Source organism: Hylobates moloch, unplaced genomic scaffold (assembly GCF_009828535.3).
Source record: "Hylobates moloch isolate HMO894 unplaced genomic scaffold, HMol_V3 SCAFFOLD_18, whole genome shotgun sequence".
In the NCBI taxonomy this organism is placed as follows: Eukaryota; Metazoa; Chordata; class Mammalia; order Primates; family Hylobatidae; genus Hylobates; species Hylobates moloch.
In genome coordinates, this window is record NW_026652293.1 from 56,940,702 (window position 1) to 56,962,320 (window position 21,619).

Here is a 21,619-nt window from a genome sequence, read left to right on the forward strand (position 1 = left end):
TACAGGCATGCAATAAGCAATATGGAAAATTGGGTATCCATCCCTTTCAAGCATTTATCCTTTGTGTTATAAACAATCTAATTACACTTTTTTAGTTATTTTGAAATATACAATTAAATTACTTTTGACAATAGTCACCCTGTTGTGCTATAAAATACTAGGTCTCATTCATTCTTTCCAATAATACATTTTGTTTGTACCCATTAACCATCCCCACTTCCCTCCCACCTCACCCCCACTCCCCTTCCCAGTGCACACATCTTTCAAGGCCTAACTTAAGTGTCATCTCTGTCACAAATTCTCCCCTCTTCACAGTAAGAACAATCTTTCCCATTCCTGAACCCCACAACCCTCTGATTATGTGCCCAACATCTTATGTCATGACTGTAGGTGACGGAATCACTTCCCAACTAAATAAATCGAAGCCCCTACAGTAGAAGCCCTATTTGGGGATCAGTAGATCCCCTACAGAACCTGGCATAGAGTGCCTTAATTATTTCATGCATGCATTTAAGTGAGAATTACTAAGTACTTCCAAAGTACTTAGTAACTTAATGCTCAAATGCATCCATGAAATAATTAATCTAAGGCGCTATTTTACAATTCTGTGATTTCTTGCCTGAGACAAGCATTTTAAGGCAAATGAATACTCAACTTCTGCTGGACTAAGCCGCATATTCTTGCTAACCTATATATGTAACAGAAAAGTTTTCAAACTTTCCCACTTGTTAAAGGTCTGAAACATGACAAATAACATTCTCCACTTTTTAAAAGTATGTTAAGTGTTGCATTAATATTCTCACATAAATCATTAACTGCTTCATCCTGCTTTTGCTTCTGACTTGGCTTTGATAATTTCACCATAGTAAGGCATCGTAAAACCTCACAGTTTATGCTCATGAATGTGAGGTTTTGAGCACGAAGGTCCCTCATTATGTCTATTCCTGCAAGAGAGTCTGGCTCAGGAAAAACAATTCACACTACACAGTGTTCATGAAACAATGGACTCCTGGCCATCAGGGAACCCTAGAAAAGGGCCTGAGAGTTTGGGCCTCTGTCCTCTGGAGATAACAGAAACAGCTGTCAACAATGTTCTGGACAACATCAGAAAGGAACCTGTCACTCTGGCCTTGGGCCTGCCCACATGTCTGGGCAGCCGTCTGCCAGCGCTCCTCAGCCAAGCCGCAGGGGAACTGCAGAGCCCCAGCCGAGGAAGACTGAGACATACAGAAAAAATGAGGTGACAGAGGGGCCGACAGGGAGTGACCTTTCTAAGGAGGTGAAGTCTGAAGGACAACAGCTTACTGAAGCTCCACAAAAAAAGTACAAGGCGGCCGGGCGCGGTGGCTCACGCTTGTAATCCCAGCACTTTGGGAGGCCGAGGCGGGCAGATCACGAGGTCAGGAGATCGAGACCACGGTGAAACCCCGTCTCTACTAAAAATACAAAAAAATTAGCCGGGCGTGGTGGCAGGCGCCTGTAGTCCCAGCTACTCGGAGAGGCTGAGGCAGGACTCCGTCTCAAAAAAAAAAAAAAAAAAAAAAGTACAAGGCATATCTATCTGAGTGTTCCCTATAACCAGGGGATGCCATCTGAAGCCAGAAGAAGGGCAAATGCATTTGAGGGGAATTGAAAGAAGTACTTAGTGGATCATAGATATATGAAATACATTCACCAAGCAGTGATACGGAGGCAGAGAAGAGCCTATTCAACAAGGGTTTACACAATGAGATCTCATCTTACCCCAGTCAGAATGGCTATAATGAAAAAGATTTTAAAAAATCATAACAGACATTGGCAAAGAAGCGGAGAAAAGAGAACTCATACATTGTTGGTGGAACTGTAAATCAGTACAACCTCTATGGAAAACAGTATGGAGATTTCTCAAAGAACCAAAAATAGAACTACCATTTGATCCAGCAATCCCACTACTGGGTATCTACCCAAAGGAAAAGAAATCATTACATCAAAAAGACACCTGCACTTGTATGTTTATGGCAGTACTAGTCACAATAGCAAAGATGTGGAATCAACCTAAGCGTCCATAAATGAATGACTAGATAAAGAAAATGTGGTATATATACACAGCAGAACACTACTCAGCCATAAAGAAGAAGAAAATCATGTCTTTTGCAGCAACTTAGATAAAACTGAAAGTCATTATCTTAAGTGAAATAAGCCAGGCACAGAAAGACAAATATTGCATGTTCTCACTCAGAAGTGATTGCCAAAAAAGGTGTACACATGGACCTGGAGAGTGGAATAAAAGACTCTGGAGACTCAGAAAGGTGATGGCGTGGGAAGGGGGTGCATGGGGAGAAATTACTTAATGGAGTCAACGTACATTATTTGGGCAATGGAAACCCTAAAAGCCCTGACTTGACCACTCTGCATGCAACAAAATTGTACTTGTACCCCAAACATTTATATAAATAAGTAAATAAGGGTTTACATAATTTAGGGAGAACAAGATTCATAGGCAGTAAGAATAATACAAGCATACTGGCTAGCATTCATTGAGCTTGTGTTCTGAGTCATACCTACTGTAAATACTTTTCCTTGTATTATCTCATTTAATCCACATAACCCTCAGGAGGTGGATCCTGTTGTGATGATTCCCAGTTGTCTGGAGGAAAGCAAATGATGTTATAGAGAAGCCCCATCTGAGAGAACATATTGGGGTCCCTGTCCCAGCTCTGCGACTAACCAGTTGTGAAACCAGCACCTCACTACTTTCTGGGCCTTCATTTCCTCATCAGTAATTAAGGCAACCTCTATGGCCCCTTCAGCTCTAACGTAACAAACCCCAAGCCCAGACTGAGTGGACTACAGATCTAAACAACAGGAACATTCATTACACTTCTAATATTCAAATGGAAAAAAAAACTTTGTTCATATGCAACTAAACCATCCGTTTAGAACACTAGAAGCAGTAGCATAATCACAGTTATAAAGTCCATAATGCTTCAATATGTCATAACAACATGCTGAATTACACAGATAACTGAGACAAAAACGCCGTTTTTGCCTGTTTATTGGAATATTTCTCATTCTGCTCATATTTTCGGTGGGAAAAAATAAATATGAATTTTTTTCCACTCAAAATTTTCTATAATAACTCAGGCTTTTGAATCTTACCTATCATTCATCTCTGACTCTCCCATCCTGCCTAGCACAGTGCCTTGCATATAGCAGACTCCACATATATTTGCTGATGAGTCTACCTGTTCTATATCTATTTATTCTTATGCCATGTAGACAGAAGCCACTTTGTAATAAGTTTCCATGCCAGTTGTGGCAGGAAACTTTTCTAAATTGCAGGATGTTTTCAATTGCCTTGGTGGGTGAAGGGTTAATAAATTAAAGGGACAGCTCTGACAACTACCAGTCCAAATAGAGTTGCTGGCCAACACTGCCCACTTTTTCTCTTTAGGCCTTCCCAGTACACTACCAACCCTAGCCTAAAGGTGCGTAAGCCCAAAACCTCAATCTCTTGAAAACTGTTTCCTTCTCTTTGTGATCTGTATCAACAGTTTAGGTACAGACTTACTCTAAGCAGTTTGTTCTAAGCTTGTGATTTTTTTTAAAAGCTTTTTGGGTTAATGAACCCATCTGAAATTCTGAGAGCTACAAACTCACTTCAGAGAAATGCACGTACAAGTCTTCATACATGTTCAGGTGTGGGGCTGGGGGACGGTTCAGAGACCTCCAGGAGCTGGTCCATGGGCATGAAGCTAAGAAGCTCTGGGAGGTACTGAGCAGAGAGGGGCAAGCAAGGAGACTGAGACCACAATGGACGCGGCCACCATGCTCTCTGCCAGGGGGCATGAAGCTCCTTCTCCAACGAAAAGGCCAGCAGGTCTCATAACATGGGCCTGTTAGAACGGCACCAGCACCAAACCTGGACTCGTGAATCATTCAGAGGTTTTAATTTTAAATATCAGAAAAAGAAAAAAGAATGAAGAAAATGTTTTGAGTAGGAGAGAAGAAAATGTCCCTTAAAAGATAAATTCAAAGTGACTTAAAAAAATATGTATGTGATGGCCTCCAATTACTGTGGATATTAACTCATCACTTCTCCCCAGGCTAACTCCCCATAATAATTCAATATTTACCTGACCTAAACCAGGGTGGGCTCAACGGATGGCCCGGGGCACCACTTGCAATTGATTTTTAGTGGCCAGCAGCTGTAATCGAATAATGTGAGTGTCTAGCAGTAGTATGATTAGATTAGAGCAAATGTTATGGCCCTGTAATTTGGGAAATTCTGCAAATTTGAGCTTCCAGATCATCTCTGGACTCCATCATCAGTGCCCGCATGAATAGCAGACACTTAGGAAACATTTGATGAATGACTTAATGAAATGCATGAATAGGTAAGCTAATGGTTTGTAGCCCCTGTCACCCTCCCCATATACAAACACTGGCAGTTTCATGTGACTACACCTTTGCTCATGTTCTTTCCCCCTTCTTCACCTAATTGCCACTTCCTTCAGAACTGAGCTCTGGCATCATCTCCTCCTGGAAGCCTTCCCAGATTTCCCCTAGCTGAGATAAGAGCTCTGGGTTCCTTACAGCACCTCTTCATCAGAATTAACATTTGTCTTCCCTTGGTATCTGCTAAGAGCTGAACTGTATCCCTCTAAATTCATACATTGAAGCCTTAACCCCCAATATGACTCTATTTGGAGATAGGGCCTTTAAGAAGTAATTAAGGTTAAATGAAATCATAAGGTGGGGCCCTAATCCAACATGGCCAGAGAGCACTCTCCCATCCCCACCCCTGCCCCTACACCAAGGAAAGGCCATGTGAGAACACAGCAAGAAGGCAGCCATCTGCAACCCAGGAAGAGAGCCTTCACCAGAACCCAGCCCTGCTGGCACCTTGATCATGAACTTCCAGCCTCCAAAACTGCGACAAAATTTAATTTCCATTGTTTAAGTCATCCAACATGGTATTTTGTTAAGGCAGCCCAAGCTGACGGAGACAGTATCCCACATAGGTTCGAGCTCCTGAGGGCCGGGACTGTACTGTGTTCTTATTTCTAGTCTTAGCACCTAAGGCAGCCCTTGAACATAGTTAAGCACTCAATAAATTATTGTTGAACAAATGTAAGAGTGGATGAAGATAAGAAGCCAGAAAGACTTCCTCCCTTTCCCACCCTTAGGACTGACTGCAAAGCTATGTTTGGACCCTCATCACTGTCAGTGGAAAACCCAATACTCTAGGTGCTGTCACTCCCAAGAGAGGGGCACGGCGCAAGTCAAGGCCAGACATCAACCCTCTCACTGTCCTCCTTGCCCATCACTGCAGCTGCTGTTGTCGCCTGACTCAGATGTCAGAAGCAAAGAGGAAAGGACAGAGCATTTAGAAATAATAAAACCCTTGGCTCAACGATGTCCTTTATTCATACAGTAGCAGGTCTTAGCTGTTGAACTTGGCTGTGGAGTCCTTCAGCCCTCTAATCAAGCTATGAGTACTCAACTGGGATTACGTATGTATGCTGTGGTTTGAGAGATAAACAAGAGGAAAAGTATAGTGCCTGCCCTCGAGGAATCTGTGATGTGGCTGCAGAAGTCTGACATTAGGGTTTGCTCTCAGTCCTTCCCACATTTGTAACTTGGTAGACAAAAGTTTACTGAGAATCTAGAACACACAGGCCACAGTCAGTTGAAAAAAAGATGAATCGGTTGTGGATCCTAGCTTTAAGGAGCTTTTATAACTAAAAATATAACAATAACAATGAAGATACCAATATTTATTGAAATCTTACTACATAATAGGCATTCTTCTGTGTGTTTCTATAGATTTAACTTATTTAATTCTCATGACAGTTCTATAACATCGGTACTATTATCCCCCATCTTACAGAAGAGGAAACTGAGGCAGAGGCAATTAAGCTGCTTGCCCCACATATAAAGCCACCAAAGCAGTAGAGCAGGGATTCCAGTCCCCCCAGGATTGCCACATGGTGACAGGGCCCTTCTTTCCCCTCATCTCTAGAATGATACAGCTGCACTATGTGCAAAATTTTCATATGTTGATGAAAGGATATGAGGGAGCACAACATCTAAAGCAGGGGCACGGTCAGGTGGGGGAGCAGGTTCGTCCAGGGTCAGCTTGCTCAGCCAGGTGCCCGCAGTCCCCACTCTGTCCAGGAAGACCCTGCAGGAGAGCAAGAGGCTCCGTGCAAAACCCGACCCAGACCATCTCCTGGGCTCTCTCCAGCACACCACACCATGATTCTAGTGCTCTGGGAGTTCTGAGAACACAGAGATTTCCTGGAGCTGGGGAGGAAGCCAAGGACCATCTGAGAGTCACAGGAGGTTCTGGCAGTGAGATGGAAGCTGACAGAGGGGCGCCCAGACGCAGGAACAGCTGTGGAAAGGCCAGCTGGAGGAGAGGGCACAGAGGCTTAGGGTAGAGTCAATGAATGGGGTCAGCAGGACTAACATGAATTTTGCTCCACCCTTGCGTTTCCAAGTCCATGCATCATCCTGGGCGCATTCACTCATGTGAACGTGTGGCCATCTCACTCTTCAACCTTATGAAAGTGTGTGTATCTTAATCCAGTAATGGTACTGAAAGAATACCGTCAATGTAAACTGAAGGTCCAGGAAGCAATGGGCTGGTACAGCCTTTTGCATTTCCACGGACGTTAGCTTAGGCTACATCACCGAGAACATGACCCAGTTTAGCAACAACATCAGCACAGCGGGCACTATAAGAAAATGCCAAGTATTAGAAGACCAAGGCCCGTAGGCAGCAAGATGCACACAAACCATGTAGCAAAGTGAAGGTAGAGGCCAGTAGCCAGCTCTGCTTTTGATTAAAGCCTCTGTTAACCACACTACATGGAGGAAATCGAGAAACAGCAATTTTAATAGCAGCAGTGACAGAGTAACAGGAGTCTACCCTTGAGTGTGGCTGCAGTATTCCACCCAAGATGCAAAGGCAACTGCTACAGAGATAGGGTAGGTTCACTCCCAGCTTTAGATACTCTGTGTGTTTGAAGAGCTCCCAAAGAACTGGGTCTTCCTTCATCTGGAGATGACAAGAGGCAAGAGCTCTCTGTGTGCTCATTTCCATGTAAATGAAAACTGCAGCGGCAGATTTTCAGCAAAGCCACTCTCGAGGGGATAGATAAATGCCCTGCTACCTCCTTAAACCATACAAGACCCTCCTTGATTAATTCAAAGCCCGTTGCACAGACTGCACTTTAAGGAGCGCTTCCTCAAATCAGGCCCTGGCATTCCGGGGGCCCATGCGTGGCAAAGATCTAGGAAGGTCTGGGGCCGAGAAGAGGCTGCAACAAGGTACTCTCGGCAGGCTACCAGGCTGCTTTCCTGAAGGGCTCTGAGGCTGGACTGCAGAGGATTTCCAGGCATTCCCGCAAAGGACTAGGAATCCCAAGATCTCCAGCCCACAGACACCCAGAAGCAGCATCCTACCTGCAAAGCTATAAAGAGGACTCCCAAGAGTTAGAGATATCAGGCAGCTGGAGGTGAGAGGAGGCAGTCAACAACAAGGATAAGCACTTGAGTCACTGGATTCAAATGCAACTCCCAGTTCACCCCACTGTCCTACCTGAGACCATGGGGGCGAACTCACTATGCCCGCACATTTCCAGAATCCAGCAACAGAAATAGCATGCTAGATAATGGGGAGGCAGAGCGAGGGACGCATGGAGCACCTCCCTCCCTCATGGACCTCCGGTGCACCTATAACAAATCACCTGCCTGCTTCACATGTTTAATTTCTTTTTCCTGAGGCTTCTGTGAGCACACAAAATGAGTCGACTGGGCTTGGGCCAACAGCTATTGAGAAGTTCCTCTCAACACCACAAGGACCTTTTCCATCTCCAGACGTCACCATTCACTGAACATGCCAGCAGCAGGCACTGAGAACAGACTGGCACATCCCATTTTGCAGCAAAACAGCTCCTCCAGCTGCCTGACATCATGTCCACATACAATGAGCTTTCACGGGGGTCAGGACCTGCACGTGGGAAGGTGTTTGCATGCTGTGCACAGCATCTCTTACCCTCCCTTTGTACTTAGGGAGGCAAAAGGCAAAAATAGCCCTATGTGCAGTGGAGAGATGTCTCCCTCCAGATGCGCAATAATAACTCTGTTTTGTATTTATCAAATGCCTCTGACACTGCCTCCTGTATACCAGCACATCCTATGTCTCTGTGAAGTCCAGAGCAACAAGCCTTATGACCCCTGATTTACAGATGAAGAAACCAATGCATGACAAGGTTAAGGGACCTGCTTCAGAGGTGACAGAGCTGGTCACAGAGAGTGGGGTGATGGAGAGATCATCATTCATCATTGAATATTTTGAAGATGAACTGACAACCAGAGAAGACTGAATCTTTGAAAAACTCAAGGATGGGGCTGCCAAAAAATTTGTGCAGGGGGAATCTGTATCTGGAATGCTAAGCACATTTTTAAAAATCCCGGTGCCCTAGGACAGAGGAAGGGGCAGCAGCAGGGATGACGCCCCCTGGCCACCATCACTGAGGTGTTCAGGCAACAGACCCCTCTGCTCAATGTCCCCAGGAAGGGAAACACCCAAAGCCACTCATGGCCACACTGACCCTGCTGTACTCTACTCCTCCTCTTAGCTTTGTCCTCCCATTGAAGGTTAGAAAGCTACTTGAGAGGCTGAGATGGGAGAATTGCTTGAGATGGGGAGGCAGAAGCTGTAGCGAGCCGAGATCGTGGCACTGCACTCCAGCCTGGGCAACAAGAGTGAAACTCTGTCTCAAGAAAAAAAAAAAAAGAAAGAAAGAAAAAGAAAAGGTTCTGACTCTTTTGCAGCTGAGCCTCGGACAGCTCTATGTGGATTCTCCATCCCATCATCATAGGCTTCCTCCCTTCTGGCTCTGTCAACTTTCTGTTCAGTTGATATGGGCATCCAGAATTCAAATTACTTAAACATTAACCAAATAATACACAAATAAGTCTCCTGCCCCCAAATAAGAGGAGCAATCAATTGCCAGAATAAAGTGTTGTTGTTTCTTACAAATTCTTATTATGACCAATGCTGATGGTCAGCATAACTCCTCAGCCTCCTTATTAGCTTCTCTTAACACTTAAAATGTAAGTGGGCTTCATCCTCAAACTCTCCTATCTGCTCATTCTACCCTCAATTCCTGTGAAACCCAACTCTCCCTGCAGCTCTAGCGACCCTCTCAATGTAGATGACAAACAGATTTTCATCACCAGCCCCAATCCCTCTCCTGAACACCAAACTGAGTTTTCAACTGCTTGACAGATGGTGCCCAAATGGATGTCCTGCAGGTGACGCAAGCTTCCTCATCCAGAATGAATTCATTAGCTTTCCCTCCGAATGACCACTGCTGGAGCTCTGCTAATGGCTTCTCCTGCTCCTCCATCCCCATGTCCAGCTAGCTGTCTGGCCTCAGTGAATTCTCCCTCTCTGCGTCTTTTACCTCCATTTATTGTTCTCCAGTGAAAGCTCTCATCACGTCCCTTCTAGGTCAAGGCAAGAGTTTCCTATGTAGCCCACACTAGAATATAAATTTCCTGAGGGCAGCACTTTGTTTTGTTCCCCCAGTGTATCCTCCACCTGTTCACTAATAGATGCACAATAAGTGCTCCAGGAGCAAAGGTCTCTCTACTTCTCTTCCGCTCCCACATTGTTAAAGCATTATTTTCTAAAACAAAGATCAGATCACTCCATGCCCCTGAAGACATATCTTGTAGGCTCCCAACTGCTGCCATATAAAGTTCAAATTCCTAAGCATTGTAGTTAGCTGGGCATGTGAGGCCAACCTGCCTTTCTGGCCTCTTCTCTTCTCAATCTATTGGCCCTTTACTGAGGCTGCGTTGAGCTACTCGTTGTCTCCAGGACATATTATTTCTCATTCAAAGCTCTGCTTTCCCAATCCTCTCTCCTGAAAAATATCACTTCCCGACAACTTCTTTGCCTGGAAAATTATTTTATTGTTCAAAGCTTAGCTCAAATGTCATATTCTTTGGTAAGCCTTCCCCTGTTCTTCCCTCTCCCCAGAGTCTCTGAAATAAACCTTCACTATAGGACCTACCATACAAAATCATGACAGTTAGTCCTATGGGACTATTGAGGCCAACAATCACTTCATCTATTCCACAGGTCTACTTTGGCCTGTGCCATTGGGTATTGGGATGCTATACCATTGGGTATTGGGTTATGCTATACCCCTTCAGGACAAAGGAAGCTCTTGGTAGGGCTAACTCTAGTACAGTGAATGTAGCAAGAGTGCATTAACAGTTTGTTGGTGGTGATGTTGGTACCTCAAATAGTTATGATACTTCCCTCAATGATGCCCCTGATTCTCACAACAATGGAAGGCAGATGGTCCAAGTATTGTTGCCTTTCACACATAATGAAACTGAGGTAGTAATTAGGTTACTATCACTCAGCCAGTTGGTGACAATAGCATGGAAAACTGGCCCTATGTGTTTTCTACAAGACCCTATACTTCTCCAAGTCTTTGCCTCAAAAAAACTTAAATCAAGTCATTATTAAAAGCAAATGATCACGCCTGTAATCCCAGCACTTTGGGAGGCCAAGTTGGTTGGATTACTTGCAGTCAGGAGTTCAGCCTGGCCAACATGGTGAAACCCCGTCTCTCCCCTAAAATTAAAAAATTAGCCAGGTGCGGTGGCACACACCTGTAATCCCAGATGCTTGGGAGGCTGAGGCAGGAGAACTGCTTGAACCTGGGAGGCGGAGGTTGTAGTGAGCCAAGATTGCACTCCAGCCTGGGCAACAGAGCAAGACTTTGCCTCAAAAAAAAAAAAAAAAAAAAAATGACCACCTCCCATCCACAAAGCAATGCTATAAACAGAAGAATGACAGTAAAAAGCCTAGTCCACCGTTTACAATCCAAGGGGAAAAATCTGGGCAAGCCTTTTAAATGTCACAGAGCAATTCAGACCATATTATTCTAAATCAGAGGAACTGTACATTTCTAAAATATTACACCCCCATTTTGTGTAAGTATAATTTAAAAGCCTTCATCAGCCACCGAGTATATGCTGTCATGCTATAACCGAAACATACAGATGAGCCCCCCAACACACACACACAACATTAACTGAAAATGCATCCTTGGGTTAGATTCTAACATTGACACTCAGAGTTGGTTAATAGTGGTAGCTTAAAAGGACTGTTGAGAGTCTTTCACAAGATTAACTCTAAACCTATTAAATTTTTACAAAACAAGCAGATCCTATTGTTTCTTGCCTGGAGAAAATCAGAATCTTCTGGGTTTAAGTATTTAGGGAAGTCTGAAGGATTTTTCTACGTACTGAGAATCTGAATTTGAAACTAGTTAGAACAGGAACAATGCTGTGGACACAAAGATATCAAAGAATCCACCATAAGAATGCATTTTCTTTTTTTCTTCCTTTTTTTTTTTTTTTTTTTTTTGAGACAAACTCTTACTCTGTCCCCTAGGCTGGAGGGCAGTGGCTTGATTTCAGCTCACTGCACTTCTGCTGGGACTACAGACATGTGCCACCACACCTACCTAATTTTTTTTTTTTTTTCAGACGGAGTCTCACTCTGTTGCCCAGGCTAGAGTTCAGTGGCACGATCTCGACTCGCTGTAACCCCCACCTCCTAGGTTCAAGCGATTCTCCTGTTTCGGCCTCCCGGGTAGCTGGGATTACAGGTATATGCCACCATGCCCAGGTAATTTTTGTATTTTTAGTAAAGATTCACCCAGTTCAACCACATATGTCTTTTATAAATGCAATCAGACCCCAAAAATAAGGTCTTTTTATATTTTGTTACTCTGAGAAAAAAAGGAATATAATGCATGAGTGACCCTCCTTGCTCATCTCCACTTCCACGCTGGTAATTCTGGGAGATAAAAGTCACAAATTTCAAACAGAAACATGAGATAACCAGGTTACACCTTCATTTGCAAAGAACATCACCCTTACTCATCCTCTCTTGAAAACTCAATGGATTGGGATGATAACGAAATGATCACTGATCAGCTTTACCAGGTTCTGCAGTTCCTCTCACTCCTAAGAACCAAAATCCATTCCTGGAGACTGGGTGTGCACTCTTGGGTACACAGATAGGGTCATGCTTCTGTCTGCCTGCAGGCCCTGACCTGCTAGGGCCTTCACATGCCTCTGCTACACAGGGGAGGGTCATCTATAATGGCACTCCCAAGTTTATTGTCCTTTCCAAATAATGTCAAGAATTATTTTGTTTGACTTCTCTGATGTTCCCAGTTTATCTTGTTTAAGATTAATAAAGCAATTACAATACTCTCAATTAAGAAGCTAGTTAAGCAACTCACTTAATTATTTCTATTTGTTTTTTTTCTTGAGTGGATAGTTTTCTTCTCTCTTAGGGTAGTGCAGCATCCTTTTCTTGAGAGAAGAAGAAATATTGGGCCAAATTCTTTCCTAAAACACAGCATCTTAAGCTCATACCATCAAACATGGCTTTCTGAGTAAGTGACTCTCAGATCTCACAAACTATCAAATGTTATTTTTACTTCAAATTTAACCATTTAGGGGGAACTTTTACACACATTCACAAACCTCAGATTTCTTTTTCTTTTTTTTTCAGTGACAGGGTCTTGCTCTGTTGCTCAGACTGGAGTGCACTGGCACAATCACAGCTCACTGCAGCCTCAAATTCCTGGGCTCAAGTGATTCTCCCACTTCACCCTTCCAAAGTGCTGGGATTACCGGCATGAGCCACCGCGCCTGGCAGATTTTGTTTCTCGTTTACCTTTTGACATATACTAACTAGATTTTCATCTACATCATACAGTTGAGAAGATAAGTTCAAAGTCTGGACCAAAATGACAAAGAGGAAACAAAGAGGAAAGTCTTGACCAATAAAAGAGATTGCTCCTAATCTGGCTTTGTCTGATATTTGTGGAACCCTGGGACAGCAATCTCATTGAGGACGTCTCTTGAAATTTAACAAACAACAACAAAAAAAGGCAGAAAGCAAAAAAGAGACAGAGAAATACTCAAAATCTCTTCCTTATCTGACTAGGTGTTAAGAAAATTAAAGGTGGCAATACAGCTAAAAACATCTTGCAAACTGTATACTTGTCAAGTGCTTGTCCAAGTTACACGAAAAAGAACCCCTCTTAGGAAGGCTCTCACTAAGGGAGCAACGGAGCTCAGAGAACCATCAGAAGGGAACGGTGACGGCAGTGACAGTCACTAGCAGAAGGCCCGAGAAACCAGCCACTTGTTTACTCACCCTTGGCAGAGCAGGTAAGAGTCAGGCACAACCCATTCTGACTACCTTCTTCCAACAGGCACAAAAGGACTGGCACATGGGTTTCTGTCCTCTTACCAGTCACCATTCAGAGCCCAAGATTCAGGCACTCTGGCCTTCACTTTGTCTTGGGTTGTGGGATTTTCTTGTTGTTGTTGTTGATTTGTTCATATGCTTTCTGCTTTTTGCTCACAACACAAAAGAGTTCCCTTCTCTCAGGGCAGAGGGGTGTTCCAAAATACTTGATAACTCAGCTTAAAGAAAAATTTTGAATCAAATACAATACAAAGAAAAAATGTATTTAGGGATTGGGATTTCCACGTCCTGGCATGCTAAAAGAAAGATTATCATTAAAAGAATAATCTGGGTCACCATGCCCCACTTGTAAGCCAGGTGAACTTGGACAAGTTGCTTAATCTTTCCATGCCTTCTTTTCTTCTTCTATATAATAAGGATAAATAATAAAATCTACTTCATACAGTTGTGAGGAATTAAATGAGTTACTATACACAAAGTGTGGAAAACTGAGTTGGTATGTAATAAGCGCTCTTCAATTATTATTGAAGTATTACTAACAATTTGGAAACTTTTATCAATTACACAGATGTTGGCCAATTTAAAATTGTCCCTTTTCCCAATCTTCCATGGTTAACAATAGTTGAACAGCTCATTCTTATGAGAATGGACCAATAAATCAATAAAAGACATAAGAATATACATCTATCCATCAGTCCTGGATACTGTGATTGGTTTTGGTGAAGCAGGACCATATTTGTATACAAATTTGAAAGCCTATCCTTTTGCGCCTTTCTTTCCCTCAATTCAGAGGCAATGATCCCAGTGATCTATTTAGACATACTGTTAATATGTGTGGTTATTTCAATTGTCAAACAGCAAATGAGCTTTCAAAGCACGGCAAGGATAAAGAGGAGCAGTCTGCAAAATCACTTTTCTCATCAGAATCAATAAATAACACTAACACAAAATTTTAAATCTAATTTAAAATATGTGTGCAAAAATAATTTTATGCATGCTTTTTGCATTTAAACTTTTGAGAAGACACCAACCCTTACTTGTATGTTTTCTCAGGACCAAGGACTGTATCCCCTTAACTGTGTATCCCCAGGATGTACAATAGACACTGGAAAAAGATGGATGGATGGGTGGGAAAAAGAGAGCTGGCTTTACCCAGATTTTAGAATCCATCAAATTCCTATAATCACAGAATCAAATATTAGTGATATGAAAGGAACTGGGTCAAGGGGAAGTCACACCACTTGACCAAACCTAGGTGGCAATTTAAGGACAGAGGTGAACTTGAGTTCTATCCGTCCTATAAAGAATGCAGAGCTCTCGTTTATGCCAGAGCTTCCCATCTAAAGGCAAGCGTCCTTGGTCTTTTGTAAGCTTTGGAAATATGTCTCTGAAACCAGGAACAGAATAATTTAGGTGCTTTTCTTCACGTATCTAATCAGTGTTTACTGGAGAGAGATCTTCACCTACATTTTTCATTACATTCAAAAATTAAAGAACCACTGATTCTCTGACTTGCCTCTTCAGGCCTCTGAGACAAGAGATTTGCTACTTGTTATATGAAATCCTTCTGCCTCCAAAAGCTTTCAGATTTCACCCACTGGATAAATCAAAAGAGTCTCCATGCTGCTTATATTAAGGTAGCCTTTTGTTGAAGAAACATACATTAGAATTAGAGGAGCTGGGACTTTGTGTACAGATTAAGTGCAGTTTGAAATTGTGAATTTTAGATGTAGCATTGAATGAAAAGCTTTTGCTCTACCATGTAAGAAAATGTTTCTCAATAAGACCAAGGGACTTAACATCTACAAATCAGTAAGTCAGTCAGAAAGCATCTGTTTCTACCTGCTGGCACAGAGCACAGCACTACAGCGACATGAACCAAACGAGGGCTCCAGGAGCTCAATTCAGCTGCATTAGGACCATGACTTGGGTATGCAGAGAGGGCAGCTGGATCGGGGGTTTGCATGAGTCAGAGACCTAGAAACAGGGAAAGGAAGACAAGCCAAGCTCAGATGATATTTTGCTCCTGCTCTCCACCCTTCAGTGGGTTCCCCACTGCCTGCTGTGTGACTTTCAGAACCCCCACTGGAGCTTCTAGGACTTTTGCAAGTTCTAGGTTCTAACCTATTTTTCCTTCTACCCTACTGATTCCTTGCAGGTACACTATATTCCAGATTAAACAGACTATTTTCTGCTGCCTGAAAAGTCCAATCATGTAACCACCTTCCACACCTTTGCACAAGCTATCCCTCCACCTGAGATGCACCCTTCCTCCCCACCATCCTATCCTAAGTGCTACCTCTTCTCTAGAGCCTTTCCTGATTTTCCTTCCAACCTCATAGGCTACTATTAATTGGATGTGGCCCCAGCTATCATGAAACTTTTGCACTTTTGTAAAAACTAACTCACTCATGGTAATTATTTTCTAAATGGTGTGGCAGTAATTTGGGAATCTTTTTTCTTGCTCTCAATCAAAATTAGCTGAACATCTACTGTGTGTCAGATGTTGTGCTGGGTGCCTGAGACACAAAAATGAATAAAGTCAAGTTTCTTGCCCTCAGTGGGCTTGTGGTCTAGTAAATGAGACAATATTATGATAGAGGGTTACAGCTAGTGCAATGGGAGCCCAGGTAAGGGAAGAATTTACTGAATAGGGAAATATGACAGAGATTATGTCATTTAAAAGTTGGGGAGAGAAATTTGAGAAAATTTGCTCATTTAGGAAAAAAATGAGTAAGAGAGAGTTCTAGGTAAAAATAACATTTATGCAACAGTGCTTGGCTCAGGACAGGGGGTAGGCACTCAATGTTTATTGAATGAATAAAGCAAAAGTCTCCAAAATTATGGCATTGTCTTAGCCCCCTCCACCCTACTATTATTTACATTTACTAAGTGCCTACATGATTTCCATCCTTCACACCAACCCTGTAAATTAGGCACTGTCATCCTCATTTTATAGATGAGGAAGCTGAGGCTCCCAAGTCCTGAGACCCCAAAGCTATCAAGTGGCAGAGCCTGATTGAGTTATTTATAATACAGAAATGTGCTAAAGAATTCGCCTTAAAGGAGTCACTTGTTGAGCAAACTCTTGGCTCTCTTCCTTGAAGCCTGGGGGTGGGGGGCACTCTGGGCATCCCTCAAAGCCCAGCAGGTCTCTGGTCAAGTGTACTCGGGCAGAAAGGGGAGAAACACCTGAAGCCATGCTCCATGCAGATTCCACGCACGGCAGGGTCCTATATCTCCCCACCAACCTAATATGAGTTCTTGCACAGCATTTGGTCTCAGTGGCCCCAAATGAGGGCCCTCTTCCTTAATGAGAAAAGACAACCTGGAGAGAGCCACCCAAACATCACCTCAGGCCAAGTCAGGCTCATAAAAGCGTCCCTAGGGTTCAAAGAACTGAATCGGAGCTCCGGCTTTCTAAGACAAAGCATTTCATTTTTGATGGAATTCTTGTTCCTACTTTTCTTTGATCATTTTCTCAATTTCTGCCTGTCTAGTTCAGGCTTTTTCTTCAATACTTGTACTGGGCACATGCTTTTTTTTTCTCCTAGCTGAGACGATTATATCTTGCCATTGTGGTGTTCCTTTTCCATTGAAAGCAATCAAAAATGAAAATCCACATTCAGAACAGTGTCCATTAAATATACATCTTTTTTGTGGATGAAAAAAAAAGCACTCTCTGAGGGCTGATTTTCAGCTCTGTGTATCACCTGAAGATTAGATATTGGGTGAGACTTCTGCTCCTCACAGGCCATTTGCATTTAGTAATTGAGAATGATGGCAGAAAGTCTGGAGCAGAAGCAACTTATTTTAAGGAATGCCTTGGTCTCAAGCATTGCTAATCAAAGTGTGGTCCTTGGATCAGTGGTAACTGCTTCACCTGGGAGCTTATTAGAAATGCAGAATCTCAGGCCCCACTCCAGACCAAATGAATCAGAATCTACCTTTTAACAAGATCCCAGGTGATTTGTATGCACATTAAAGTTTTAGAAGCACAAGTCTAGAGCTAAGGTGTATTTGCTTTTATTGCCTTATAGGAGCCTCCATGTGCATTTCTTTCCTAAAAAAGAAAATCTCTGTATAGTGAACTCTATAGAACATCCCCCACCACCCTTGCTTGCCCAAACGGTTTATTCATAGAGGAACTGTGAAGTGATAAATACTCTTCCAGAAATCACACTCTCAGCCTGAAGGAGTTCAAAGTGAAACGAAGCTGATGGCTAGCTTCCTGCAGCATATCAGTGCCTAAAAAGAAAGAGCTCTGAGACTGACAGGTGACAGGCAACCCTTACTCCCATCCTCTTCTCCAAGGCTCTGGATATTTTTGCCTGGCATGATCCCCCCCTGGGAAGTCAGGGAAAAAAGACATGCTATAGGAACCTTATAGATGACTGTCGTAAGACCGAGGTGGCCATGATGTACACTGAGCTCTGAAATGTTGAGGAGGATGCTCTGTAAACACGACCGAGCAGAACCAAGAGCACAAAACGAATCTCGGCTGTGCTCAGACCTCACCCATCCAATAACAATAGTCAAGACAAATGTAAATGAACCTTGATTCACTAGTCTGTCATCTACATAAGAGAAATGGACCAAGAAGATGGAAAATCATGTGGACCTGGTTTGAGAGAACGAAAGCTAGAACTGGGAAGCAAAAGCAGAGAGGAGGGGAGGAAATGATCCAGATCCACGCAATACTGTTCTGCCCGTCTATTCCCACTCATCTGTGAAGCAGAGCTGGTGTCCACGGCAGATCAGAGGTTGTGACCAGAGCCCTGGCAGGCCACACAGCTGCTGGCCTGGACTCACACTTGACGTTTTCCTCCATGAAGAGGAAGCTTGCCTCAGAGAAATCTCTATAAAAAGCTACAAGCACCCAAAAAGTTATTCCTTCTTAAAAAAAAAAAACACACAAAAATAAAAATAAAAACCAATGTCCACCCAAACCAAGTGTTTTCTCACTAATTTTGATAGATATGCACATTGCAATAAACACCTTTATACCCTGGGCATCTTTCAGATGTCTAAGTGGAATGCCTGGGTTATTGATTACTCTGTGTTAAAGCCCAACTTGTTACACCTCTCCTCCACTTTTGCTAATTTTTCACTCATTTTTTTTCCATTTTCACCTTTGAATTCTCTGAAACAGCAATATTTTAAAATGCTAAAATGGTTTATTGATATCAATCAATACTTGCTTTTCAACCAAAGATAATTTTGTTATATATTAACAGGATCTCAGCTCCTTTTAACGTCCACATCAGCAAGCTCTAGAGAACGTTTGCAATGGACAGGAATGATGGACAGCAATGAGCAGTGGAGGCAGGGAGACTAGTCTCTGAAATTCAGACAGGAACTCCATCTGTCTTCCTCTACCACAACCAAAAGATACCCCTCCCCCAGAACCAAATATGTTATAGATTAGCCGCCCACGGAGGCTGAGGCTATCAATTTTATTTCAGCTAACTTCTACTTCACAGAAGAGCAATTGACTTTATTCCCCGAAATCAGACCTCGATGAGCAAAGCAATCTGTCAGAGGCACACCTGAAAGAATACCTCTGCACCTCCTCCACGCCCCCAACATACACAGACATGCTGCACACACGGGGAAAGGGAAAGTTAACTTTCAAATAAACCTGCCCCTCAGCCAGTCTGACCACGTTTCCAGACCCTTCACATTCTCAAAGGTGGTTCTTACAACTCTCGCTTAAATCCAGAGGCTGAAATCTGACCTCTATCTGCTGAAGGCATTGGCAAGAGGTCCACAAATACACCACTCCCCACTCCTCCCACCCCCACCCCTCCCCCCCCGCCCCCGCTTCCTTGGCCAAAGTGGGAATAATGGGCCAGGCTTTATTGTCTTTCCTTGGGAGAAGCCAGGCCCGGAGGCTGGTGGGAAGCTCCAGACAGAATGTGGGTGTGTGAATCTGTGCGGGCTCCACAGGGCAATTTTCAGGGAACTCCAGCGGTTTCGGAGAAGGGCGGCCATAGGCTGGGACTCAGGCACCCTCGCGTTGTCAGATCCTGCTGAAGTCTGGGTGTATGGGGGAGGGGTGCAGGGCTGTCCTGGCAGCTAGGCTCTCTCTCCCCTCTGGGCCATCCCCAGGCCCTCCCATCACAGCTGGGTCACTCACCGCCCGTGAGCTGTGCAGGGCCGAAGCACAGCGCCAGCTGAAACCACAGGATCACGGCCAAGAGTCTCTGGGGGGACTGAGGTTGCTGCTGCTGCTGCTGCTGCTGCTCTAGAAATCCATCTCCATTGCTCGGGTTCATTCCATGATACATCTTTCATCCACAGAGGGCATCCAGCTTGCAAGAGTCTGCAACCAGAAGCGGAACACCACAATAAGCCAGTCTGTCCAGGCTCGGGGGCCACACTCCCCCTCCTCCGCTCTGGGACCCGGCGCCTCGGCTTCCCAGGCTCCATCCTGGTTCCTCCCCCGCGCGGCCCCCGCCCCCTTTCCCACGGCGAGGTCCCCCGCCTTCCCCCGAGCCGGGTGCACTGAGTAACAGTCGCCGTGGGATGCTGCGCGTGCTGGGGAATGGAGGACAGGAGGGAGGGCAGGGGTTAGCGCACAGTGGCTCCGCGCCGGTCCCCGGGATTCAGCAGCTGTGCCCACCACAGGAAAGTCTAAAGCCTCCTCGCGTCTCGGGGCCGAGAAGACACTTTTCCCTGGGCCTATACATTTCACTCTGGGAATCTCACAATGTGGCACCGTCTCCCCCAGCTACTTCTCTGGTTTTCCTCAGGATTGGGATGGATCCTACTGCCCCAGTCCCCAGTGAGATTTCTCTGCGCTGTCAAAAAAAAAAAAAATTCTCCCTTGGGGAGCTGCACCAGGCACCAACTCCTCCTCCCCGGCCTGCGCGCGCCTCCCCGGGATGGAAGACCCTTCCGGGGCTGTCGGTCTTACCTGTGGGTCTCATGCATGCAGCTTCCTTCCCTCCTCCGCCTCCTCCCCCCGCCAGTCTAACCCGCATCTGTGCGCGACCTCTGCTGCCGCCGCTGCGCGAGCGAGCGAGACGGAAGCTTCGGCGGCGGCGCCCTGCTCCAGCTCCCCCGCCCGCGCGCTCCCTCCCCAGGCGCCCCCGAGCGGGCCGGTGACGGGGGAGGACGGGAGCCCGGCCGCGCGCCCCCGCGGAGGCTCCCGCGCGCCCGCTACCTGAACTCGCGAGCGCGCGGCGGCGGCGGCGCGGAGAGAGGGAGGGGGTGGGGACGGGGTGAGTGGGGGGGCGGGGACGGGGCGAGGGGTGCGCGGGCGCGCGAGCACGCGCCTCTGCCAACCCAGCCGGCGCCGCGGCCGGGCCGGGGACTGGCGAGGGCGGGGACGGGGAAAGGGGCCCGCCGCCGCGACCAATGGGAAGCCCGCGCGCCTGCACCTGTCGGGGCGCGAGGCGCCGGCGGCCGGTCTCGCACACGCTAGCAGCTCTGTCGCCCCTTCCCCGGCGCTGGACTGCTGCCCTTGCCCCGGCTGCGCGCCAGCTCAGGTGCCCGCCCCGGCCTCCGCGCGGCCTCTGGTACCCCCAGCCCGCGGCGCGGCGCGGGAGAGCCCTCCGCCCTAGAACTACCGCCGCGGCGGTGGCTCCAGACCCGGGGCGAGTGCGCGGCCGGCCGCTCCCAACCCTAGAACGCTCGCCACAGACCCGGTTAACTTGAGCACCGCCAATTGCCCAAGTCTCCTAATTTCCCGCGTTAACCCCTCGCCGCTCCCACCTCCGCCGAAGCTCTGCGCTTCCCCAGGGAGCCCGAAGGACGACCTGAGGCGGCTGAGAGACACTCTCCCCCTCCCCCACACCCTTGGTATTTTCCCTCTGCCAGCCGCAGGCGTTGTGAGTGAGGACCCCTGTCCGGTCTTGGAGATGCGCGGGGCCCTCGGAGTCTCGGCCTGGGAGGCGCTCCCCTGGGCGGGGAGGCGGGGGTGGCGGGTGATCGGTGACACGCAGAAGGTTGGGTATCTGGAGGAGGGGAGGCTTCCGGGGTCGTAGATCGGAAGCCAATGGGGTCGGTGGTAATTGCCCTCCCAGCCCCAAGTGGAGAGAGTTGGCCTGGTCGGTCCCGTCTCTGCGCCGATTCTGGTGTCGGAGCTCAGCCCGCGGTGGTTGCAGCTCTCACTCGCCGCTGGCTGTGACCCGCCCGCGGTCGGTTTCAAGATAGGGAAGCCCACATTCCAGCCACAGTGATTAAGAGGTGTCTGCTAATGAGGTGGCGTCCACCGGCCGCACTTTAGAGCCGTGACACTCCATGATTCTGTAGCAATTTGTGGATATGAAAACTATGTTCCTGATACAGCTACCAAATCAT

At 45.8% G+C, this 21,619-nt stretch overlaps 1 protein-coding gene across 4 annotated transcripts in view; it reads right to left on the reverse strand.

Moving 5' to 3' along the window:
- The window catches only part of SUSD4 (sushi domain containing 4), a 156,147-nt gene extending 135,077 nt beyond the window's left edge, over nucleotides 1–21,070 (reverse strand). Inside the window, exons 1-2 of one of the 4 annotated variants that reach the window (XM_058430610.1) lie at nucleotides 21,032–21,070; nucleotides 19,452–19,637 (exon numbers count right to left, since the gene is read on the reverse strand). In XM_058430610.1, the coding sequence (XP_058286593.1) occupies nucleotides 19,452–19,602 (151 nt within the window). In that variant the 5' untranslated portion in view covers nucleotides 19,603–19,637; nucleotides 21,032–21,070. Of the gene's footprint in view, nucleotides 1–19,451; nucleotides 19,638–20,231; nucleotides 20,414–20,697; nucleotides 20,728–21,031 lie in introns of those variants that run through there. The other 3 variants (XM_058430609.1, XM_032136667.2, XM_032136668.2) reach the window with 3 other exon arrangements.
- Nucleotides 21,071–21,619: the final 549 nt, after the last annotated feature.